Source organism: Furipterus horrens, unplaced genomic scaffold (assembly GCF_987537825.1).
Source record: "Furipterus horrens unplaced genomic scaffold, mFurHor1.1.pri manual_scaffold_13, whole genome shotgun sequence".
Taxonomy (NCBI): Eukaryota; Metazoa; Chordata; class Mammalia; order Chiroptera; family Furipteridae; genus Furipterus; species Furipterus horrens.
In genome coordinates, this window is record NW_028327183.1 from 53,863,653 (window position 1) to 53,874,247 (window position 10,595).

Here is a 10,595-nt window from a genome sequence, read left to right on the forward strand (position 1 = left end):
GTAGACCCTATACATGGTTGAGTGAAAGATAAATTGTTGCAAACAGAATGAATAATAACAAGGGGATTATCAAAAGATTAAAATAGAACCGTTTTGTCATTCAGCTCTTCTACTGAGTGTTTATCAAAAAGAATTCAAAGGAGCATTTGCAAGACATATGTGCACACCTCTGTCAATTGTAGCATTATTCACAAAATATATAGGAAGAAACAACACACAGGTTTAAAGGTAAATAAGTAGAATAAAAAATGTAGTCAATACATAAAATAAAATACTGCTCTGCCTGGAAATAGAAAGATGTGTTATCACCTTGTAGGGGCTTCAAATGTTCTTTGTAAGAAGTAGCAAGGACTTGCTAAAAAGCCTTGGAAAGAGGAATGTAGGGAGGAGTGTTATAGCAATTGGTGATTTACAAGCTAAAGCACCTCAGGCTCTATCACCTTCCATTTGCTTGTGTCTTGTTTATAACATTTGTGAAGGTTGTGCTTTACAGAACATCTAGCCCTCTGAAGATAAATTGCTTCGCAAAGAATTCGTCCCTGGCTGAAGGGCTATGCTGCCACCGGATATAACCTTATAGCCTTCCGAATTCCTGTTCCCGTTACTGCCAAGACATTCCTGCAATCCTGCCCAGCCCCCCTCTTCCTAAGGCTGTTTCCTGCCAAAGAAGAAGCAAAGGGGCACTACCAGTATATAAGCCCCTGCCTAAAAATCCCAGGACGGCGGAGCTTGTTAGAGACCAGCTCAGCGTCTGCCCGACTTGCCCGCAACCATTAAAATCCTTTGCTTGCTTTATTGGCCGCTTGAAAGTGTTCAATCTCACCTATGTAGCTGTAACAACCTAACACCACAAAGACAAACATTTAGGACTATTTTAAGTGAAGCACACAAGTCACAAAGAGACAGACACTAAAGGATTCCACTTAGTTGGAGCGCTTGTCATAGGAAAAAAAAAAAGGTAGTTACCAAGGCCTTGGTTTTCAGGCAAATGAAGAAGTGGTTGTATAATGGACAATGAGACATTTCTGCAAGGTGGAAGTTTCAGAAGAACAGGTGCACAACAAAGAGAAGATACTGAATGTGACGGAATTGTACAGTTACACATGGTTAAGATGGTAAATGTTTTTCTTTTTAAAAAAGATTTCATTTTATTTTATTTTTTTTTAAAAGGCAAAGGGAATGAGAAACAAAGTGAAACATCAACGTGTGAGAGAAACATCAATCAGCAACCTCTTTCTTGTAGATGCCCACACCAAGGGCTGAACCCGAAACCCAGGTGAAGGTGCCCTGACCAGGAATTGAACCAGCAAGCTTTCCGTTTGCAGCAAGATGCCAAACCGACCGACCACACTGGTCAGGGAGGTTACTCATCACAATTTAAAATGAAAAATAATATCTAAAATAGAGAATTATAAAACTTTAATAATACATTCAATATAAAAATGTTTTTATCTCACATAAACAGAACATAAATTCAGCCATGAAGAGATAGAATATTAAGGCTACTTCTGAAACTCACAGGACCAATCAATCACTGACCATTAACTGAGCACAGAAAGAAACAAGGTGAGTCATCAACAAAGCAGGGTAAAAACAACACAAACGTGCACATAATGTTAATGGGAATCGACATATGGCTGATACATATTTGAACTAAGCCTCACAATGTCTTAAGCGTACTGAGTGGAAAACTATCAATCACGTCCCTAATATGTAACTAAAAACCAAAACTGCAATAAACAGAATTCAGGGAACCTAGCATAAAAAGGCACCACGCTACAACCACAGTGGGAACTGTGGCTGAGTGAGACTGAGGGGCGCTGGAGTCCAAGTCTTTGCCCAGACACAGACTTACTGGGACTCCCACGCTCTGAACTCCAGGCTTAGGGCAGCAGCCTGAAAGGCCCCAGGGACATATGCAGAGGAACTGAACTGTCTGGCTTTAGGACAAAGGCAGAAGGGGCAGTTTTCTCCCACACAGCAGTCCTGGCACAGGCCATTACTACCTTGCTGAGCCCTCCCCACCACAGACCTAGCAGGCAGGAGCCATGTGTGAGTGCCCATCTACCAGGCTAACATTGTGGCCCTGTCCTACTGATTCCCTGAGACCCTGCCCACCCCACTTGACAGCCCAGCCAAGCCATGTGCAGTGGCTTTTCCATAAAAATGGCCTCTCTTGGGAAGAAAAAAAAAAAGGCCTCTCTTGCCTCATGCTTTAGACTTTCCTTGATCTCAGAAACAAACGGCACCTTCACACCCTATACATCTCACTGAGGGGCTCCATGCATGGCACCAGCTGCAGCTGGCCTTGGATTGCGTCTTGGCCTCTCCTGGGCTCCTCCACACCAAACACAAGTAGGAGCAACTGCATATCACTCTGTAACTCATGCCAAAGGACCCGGGCAGTTCATAGGTGGTGGCTAACCTTGCGCCTGAAGAGAAGACCCAGAGCCAGAGTGCACCCAATGGACAGCTTAGGAAAAGGTCACATTACAACCATACCAGTTCTACAAGCGACACATTCATGGGGCTGACTTGGTGAGCACGAAGGCACCACTGAACATTCTCCTAAATATGAAGTGCCTAATAATTGTGTGACTCACTTCTTACCAAAGGAGTACATTCGGGGATGTTGTCTCAGCACTTCTTAATATAAAAGCAGAAATCTGACCAAAGTGTAATCAGAAAGGGAAACCACACAAGGCACGGTCCCAGGCAATAATGGACCGAACCAGAGAGAAAGACAAAATGATAGTGATCAAGAAATCTGGTTCACAATAAAGACCTGCCTACATGGTGGTTCTAAGGTCGCCTATGGCAGTAATTTATTGAAGAACTCTCTAAGGTAAGTAGATGCATTAAACAATTCTAATACAAAGAAATAAGATTATACAAAATGGAGATTTCTTCTGCTAGTTCATACAAAGCAAAACGACACTGTGAACGGCAAGAGAAAACTGGATCATTTTGGGCAGGGGTATAGGGCAGCAATGAAATCACTAAAACTATATACTCTCTGGGCTCGTGTTTGAAGCCTCATAGGATTAGAAATTATATACCAGAAATCATGACACTACTCCTCAGGGATCCTGAGATTCACCAACAATTTCAAGGACCTCAATCACTTTTTTCATAAACTTCATTCATGAAACAAAAATAAAACTTAAAAAAACTAAGGCTGAACTTCCAATTTCTTAGCAATGAGCACAGATTTTCCCAGATTCCCAAGGCAATGGAGGCACAGCCTGACCATTTTGGGCCTCAGGGTCTAAGGTCAGATCTTTGGACCCAAGTGCTAATAGGATGACACAGGTCAATGGAGTAGAACCAGAGTCCCAAGATGATATAGGAGCAATGGACATGCTGGAGACCAGCTGGCCCTCTGTGGCAGCAACAGAAATCAACCTGGACTTTTCAAACTCCTTGCACTGAAGCACAGTTCACAAACCACACTTTAAGTCTGGTGTCCTGGGTGACCTTTGGGCCTCTTCCCTGTGTCATCTGTCATCCCATTCCGACCTACCTGAGTGACTGGATATTGTTTTTTTTCTGCAAACATCCCAATGCTCCTTCATTTGTTCCACAATAGCGACCAGGGCTGGCTTAGGGAAAACATGACCTGTTTATAAAAGAAACATTCATTTTAATAGAGATTCTGCCATTTACAACCCAGTTTGTGCTGAGATAAGAAGACTGGTAAAATAATAATAACCTCCAATGTCTCCCTTGACAGCAAGAATCTGAAAGGCTACCATACAAAGCAAAGTCCATAATGATATTAAACTAATAAAGAAAATGAAACCCTGTGGCTGGAGTAGGAAGTTCAAAACAGACTCATCCTCACCCACGGAGGCCAGGTTCCTGTAGTTCTCCAACATCACATCCACATACAATTTTCGCTGAGCTGGGTCCAGGCATTCCCACTCCTCCTGAGAAAAATCTACTGACACGTCCCTGAACATAAAAGATCCCTGAAAAATAAGACACATTTATCCAAAGGCCACCAGGAGTTAATAATATAACCCAAAGCGAAAACTGTGTTAGAAGTGGGTTGAACCTAGGAGACTACACTGATTCATCTAGTAAGATAATTTTGACCCAGTTAATGTTCTCTAATGTACTTTTTTAAAAAAATTTATTTTTAGAGAAAGGGGAAGGAACGGAGAAAGAGGAAACATCCATGTGAGAGAGACAATGATAAGCTGCCTCCCGCAGGCCCCCAATTGGGGACCTGGCCTGAAACCAAGGCATGTGCCCTCACTGGGAATGAAACCAGTGACTTTTTGGTTTGCAGGCCATCACTCAGTCCACTGATCTACACCAGCCAGGGTTAATGTACTTTCTAACACTGAGAAATGAGTGACACCTGTCCACAAATTTACTGCAAAGACTTTTCATAAAAATAACCTACTACATGAGGGACAGACAAAGCCACATGGATGGATGTTCAGTGTTGTATTTGTCTAATTCATGATAAACTGTGTATATTAGTCAGTAGAAAAATCATGTAGAATCAGAAGTGTAAGTATTTCTTGACATTTAATGCAGACAACAAAGAACTGCAGTTTTTAAAAAATGTAGATTCTCAGTCAGAAGTTCTAGCATGGGGCCTGTGTTTCCACATCTATTACAAGCTCACGCTGTACTAGTGACACCATTGTCCCTTGTCCACATGACATACTTCTGAAGAGAACAATAAAGAATACAAAAAAATGCATACATGATTTTGAGTTGAAGGACTTCTGCACTACTCAAAGAATAAGAAACATATCAGTCAAAATATTACTTGAAAATTTAGTGAAGGTAAGCTTAAAAGAACATTTTTCTTCCTATTAGAATATGTTCTGAACCACAGAGTAAAACACAGACCTTGAGACGTACTACAAACTTGATCTAAAATATTTTTAAAAAACGGAAGCAAGTACACATAAAAACACCCCATGGACGTTCATCGCAGTTTCTGTGACTGAAATGAAAACATTTCTGAGAGTAAGAACACTAAATAGCTCAACTGTTAATGTTTATGCACACGGACACACACACATCGAAACAAGGTAACAATGAAAAGTGACAGAAAACTAAATATTTATGTTAATGAAATGAAGATTTTTCTGTGATTTGGTAAATCTCACAAATCTACTTGTAGATACCGTTTGTTTTAGAAACACAAAAAAAGAGAAATGTAAGAAATGGTAAAAGAATAAAATGTAACTAGTGTTTATTAGTCTTTTGTTTAAAAATTTTTGTGTATCGCCTTGCGTACTGTGGCTCAAGTGATTGAGCGCCAGCCTGCAACCTGAAGGGTTGCTGGTACGATTCCCAGCCAGGGCACATGCCTGGGTTTTGGGCCAGGTCCCCAGTCAGGAGCATGACAGAGGCAACCAACTTGTTTCTCGCACACATTGATGTTACTCTCCCACTTATCCCTTCCTTACCCCTCTCTAAAAACAAATATATAAAATCTTAAAAAAAATTTTTTTGATTCAAAAGTGGAGTTATATGTTAGAAATTTTATAATGCAACACTCATTATTATGACTCTTGTAAACTTTCTTAACACAAGTTATAACGTAGAGTATGTTGGAGACATGAGTGTGGAATCTAATGAAAATTTACAGGAACAAGGCCTCGTTCATTAAACACTGTATATCAAAAGCCAGTGATCTCAGGAAATAAATGTAGGGCCTTCATTTTCAAAGCAAACTGAAATTAAGGGTTGTTTCCAATAAAATGTGATGGGTTTTTTTCCAAAACTCTCAAAAATTCCCTGCTGAACCCTGGTTAATGATGATGACAAACTAGTCACTGTTGGTGAAGTGACCACCTCTGCTAAATGAACATCAGGTGTACTGAAACAGTGGCTATCACGTGACTAAAGTACAGAGAAGAACATGTTATCACTGTTGTGACATTTCTGAAAGATAAAAAAAACATACGTAAGAAAAGAAATCATTGCCCTGGCTGGTGTGCTGAAGGGAATTGAGCGCTGGCCGCCAACCCAAAGGTCGGTGGTCAATTCCCCTCAGGGCACAGGCCAGGGAAACGGGTGAGGTCTCCTGCACATCAATGTTCATCTCCCTCTTTTTCTCAGCTCCTTCTCCTCCCTCAATATATGTTTTTTAATCTTTAAAAATGTCAACACACATGTGATTCTCATGTGCTGAACAGAAATACTGAAGTGCACTTCAATAGAAACAAGCCGTGGCTGGTGTGGCTTAGTAAATGGAGCCCAGGTCTGCAAATGAAAGGGTCACAGGTTTGATTTCCAGTCAGGGCACAGGCCTGGGTGGCAGGCCAGGTCTCCATCCAGGTCCCTAGCTGAGGGCTCACAAAAAGCAACCAGACATTTATGTTTCTCTCCCTGTCTGTCTCCCTCCCTTCCCCTCTCTCTGAAAATAATAAATAAATAAATAACAAGAGCTTTGTACCAAACTAGTGAACTAGTCTCTTCTATCTATTCTTGTCAGAACTTGCTGAGCTATCCTGACCAATAAAATGAGCATTTATTACCCCTGGTCTACAGAGCTGATGCTGCAGCTACATGAACCTAAATCCTATCATCTTACTTCTTTGCTGATACCAGAGACTCTGAGCCCATCCCAATAGGGGTGTTGCACACAGGTGTCTTCCCAGGTTGGTCTCTGAGAAAGGTAAAGTTTTCAGTAGTTAACAGTCATTAATTCAAGGCATAAATTCTACATGGCCTTGGGGACCTTGGATAAAAAGAACGCAGAGAAGTCTCTGGGACAAAGGGGAGAAGTTAGTAAACTGCTGAACTTCACAATCATTAGGAAGAAAAAGAAAAAAGACGATGATGAAAAAGTCCCACTAGTCAAGAACATCAGGGGCAGAGAAATACAGGTTGCAGGTTCTAAGCCACTGATGTTCAGAAGAAAAGCAAACACAGCCTCTGACCCAGGACACATCATTTACCTGAGAAGCAGCCATGGCGTCCTAGTCCTGCTCCTGCTTCGGGCTGTTTTCTCAGGCGATGATATGCTGAGGAGTCACGCTGGCATGTTGAGAATGTGCCTTCAGAGGTGACCGCACAGCCCTTGAATCCTCTTCCAGCACAATGACAAGCAGAGGGACCTGAAAATGTCAGAAAGGTCACCACCCAATCCTTTGTCGCAGGAGAGTCAGAAACACTAAGCTCCTACATGAGGACTACATGGCAGTTTTTCATTCTTATTTTCAGGTGCTCTCTTCCCTCACAAAAGTCTACAAACTCAAAGAGCACTGAGAACGTGTGCTGCTCTCCTGAACCCCAACCCAGCAGAGCACCCTGCAGCCACCCCTGACCAAAGTGCACTCCCGACTCTTACAAAGGCATGCCGGCATGCCCTTTCCTTCCCTGCTCCTTCCCTTCCACCCTCCAGATAAGCTTTCTATTTCCTTTCTGCTGACTGACTAGGCCCTTCTTTTGACTCTATTGTTCCCTGAGCTCACTTCTAACTGTGGAGTTTAAATGAAAATTTTCTTATAATTAAGAAAAACAGAAGCATGCTGGCTGAGTGGCTCAGTTGAATGCAGCAGCATCCCTGACACCAAAACGCTGTGAGGCTGATTCACAGTCAGGACACCCACCTAGGATGCAGGTTCTACCCCTCTCCGGTGCCTGTGGGAGGCAGCACATCCATGTTTCTTTCACACCAATGTATTTTCTCTCTCTCTTTTCCTCTGTCCTTATTATCAATAAGCACATCCACAAATGAGGATATTTTTTTAAATGCATTCCAAAGCACTCCTGCGAATCCCTGCGCTCACCTTAGGATGACGCAGAGCACTTCAATAAATGAGGATGTTCCTCGCACAGCACTTGTCCAACTCTGTGGAGGATGACATAGGTGATGTCATTTCTCAGAACTTCCCAGGTGATTTAATACAAACATGAAAGGAAACAGTTTAGCGTTCATAAGCATGCAGACCCCCATGGAATGAGGGTCCCACTCTAGGTTATAATTCTGCTGGTCTGCAGAGGGGACCATGAAATGGCACCTTTATCTGGTTCCCACCTGGTACCTGAGTTACTTCCCAGGAGCTGTTTTCTGTTGCACCGGGACACACATATCAGACCCAGCACACCTCAGACCTCTAGGTAATGTGAGAATTTAGGCAGAAACCTCTAAAAGGACAGGCTCCATGGGCAAAAATTATTCTTACTTTCTAGAATATTACAAAGATTTATTTCAGAAATATAAAGTGACAAATACAACTTTTTATGTGGAAAATTTTTTTAAATTTTGCCATGATAACATGTCCATCAAATTACACAATGAAATGCTGGCTTTCTGGGATCCACATTTCAGGTCAATCCAGTGTTTCCTTGTATATTTTCATAGAATGGACACATGGGACTTGAGGGGAACCACTGCTCTGTGGCTCACAGTCACTGATTCAACAAATCACATAAAGGGAAGGAAAAAACTGCTGACATTAGACGAACTCTGAAACTACATTCTGACTGTAGTAAAAAAAGACATTCTTACGAAGTGCACAGTGAAATAGGCTCATACAATTTACTAAGTGCCAATGTAGGTTCCAACACATGATAAACAGTAGTAAGGAGACAGGCTCAGAATTCAAACTAGAAATAATATATCCAAAAGGAAAACTATGTGAAATTTTTTTTTAATGTAATGACTTCTAAGGTCTAAGTTTTGCCCTGACTGTAATGACTCAGTGGGATTAGTACTGTCCTGCATAATGCAAGGTCATCAGTTCAATTCCAGAAGTTTCTCTCCTTCTCCTTCCCCTCCCATTCCCTCTCTTGAAAATATATATATATAAAATCTTTAAAAAGTAGATATAACCAATGCTCATTTTAAAAGTTAATGACTACAGAAAAGTAATTTAACAGACTAAGATTTAACTCAACATGTTTTGTAAAAATAAATTCTATATGAGAAGTAGAAGGAAAAAGAAAATACAATGAAAAGAGAGGAAAAAACCCAATGGTTTTAATATTCCTGGAAAGAAATATCATATGGTAACAGACTCGGTTCCTTCAACTCCAGGGTACCTCCCTCTATCCATTCCAGGAAATGAGAATAGAGCCATGACTGAAAGACAAGTCTCTTATTAACTGGAGATTTGTAATTCACATTCAATTGTTTAAATGAAACAATTCAGCAAATGTCAAACTAAATAAATTATAAAGCCACAGGCCCATAAATCACAATTTAATCACCCACATCCCACCAGCTCACCACTCATCCACATTTGGGTTCCCCTGCTTCCAGCTACTCTGTGTTTCTGTGTATGGATGTGTTCCTGTCTCTTCCCCGTTTCTCTGCACTTTTGTCCTTTCCTGTGTTTCCCGTCCCCCCTCCCCTGCTCTTTCTCCCCTCTTCTCTGTTCCCGTCCCGACAGCAGTTCCTGGAAACTCTAAAACCCTTTTTCACCTTCATTGGCTCTTTCTCCCTGATCTTTCTCATTGCTCCCATGTCCGTGACTCTGGATCCCCTCTGCTGCCCGTCAGTCTATCTTGTCACCCCCTCCCCGCCCACATACACACACGACTGGCTGACCCTCAGCGCTGTTTCTCCCTCTGACCCGTGACCCCAAACCCCGTTCCCGCCCCCGCTGTCGCGCCCCCAATCCCCTCAGAACCCCTCCCTCCGTCTGAGCGCCTCGCCCTGTGCCGCCCCCGCGTCTGCGCACAGGCCCCCGCCCCGTCAGCTCCCCGCGTCTCCCCGGGGCCCCTCCGTCTCCCCGGCATCTCTCCCGTCCTCCTCCCCGGCTGCCCCCCCTCCCAGTGACACGTCACTCCCACGGCGCTGCCCCGTCCCTCCCCCACCCCCGGCGTCGCCGTCTCCCACAGCCCCTCACCGGCCTCTCCTCCCTCTCACGGCCCGTCTCCCTCACCCCGTGCCCGGATCCCCTCCGGCCTCGTCCCGCCGCCGTCCCGCGGGCTCCTCGCCCTCACGGCCTCCACAAAGGCCCTCCCGCGGGGGCAGGTCGCCTCTTCTGGAGACCCCGGGTACTTCCCTAAATCCCACCCCACGGAAAGTGTGCTCGTCCTGGGTTTGGGTCTCCTAGTAAATGGCGGAGGGGGAGGCGACGGTCACCGGTGGGCGGCCTGCAGATCCCCAGGCCCGGGTGTTATCCGCCCACGGAGCCCAAGGCGGGGGGAGGGGCACAAAGGCCGAACGTCGGCAAGTCAGGGTCTCAGAAGGACCCCGGACTCACCGGTGCAGGAAGCTCAGCAGCAGGGACTTCAGGGTCTGCAGTGACCCTCAGCTTTTCCTCCTCACCAACGTGGACTTGGAAAACCAAGTTTCAGTCAGAACCACGGGAACCCGATCTGTTCCTCCGCTCAGTTCCTCTGTAAGAGACTGCGCATGCTCCTCACTCATTCCGTGGTTGGGCGGGAGCCGGAGCTGAGAGCTTCTGCATTGGGGGCGGGGACGGGGCGGGGGCGGGGGCGGGGCGGGGAGGGGAGGAGGGGCCCGCGCTCGGGAAGGGCATAGGGGAGCATAGGGGCGGGGCGGGAGCAGTGGGGTGCTCAGGGCTACGTTCCACTTCAGTCTCCTGGGTACGTGCCCATTCTTCCAGCAGAGAGCCACAAATTTTCCTTTGTACCAGCCGGCCCAA

General features: G+C 44.4%; 1 protein-coding gene across 1 annotated transcript in view; it reads right to left on the bottom strand.

Annotated features, from left to right (window-relative positions):
- The window catches only part of LOC149995347 (uncharacterized), a 47,402-nt gene extending 37,046 nt beyond the window's left edge, over nt 1–10,356 (bottom strand). Inside the window, 4 exon segments of the mRNA XM_090259454.1 lie at nt 3,524–3,619; nt 3,845–3,971; nt 6,933–7,091; nt 10,191–10,356. Of these exon segments, the coding sequence (XP_090115580.1) occupies nt 3,524–3,619; nt 3,845–3,971; nt 6,933–6,947 (238 nt within the window). The 5' untranslated portion in view covers nt 6,948–7,091; nt 10,191–10,356.
- Between the last annotated feature and the right edge of the window lie 239 nt (nt 10,357–10,595).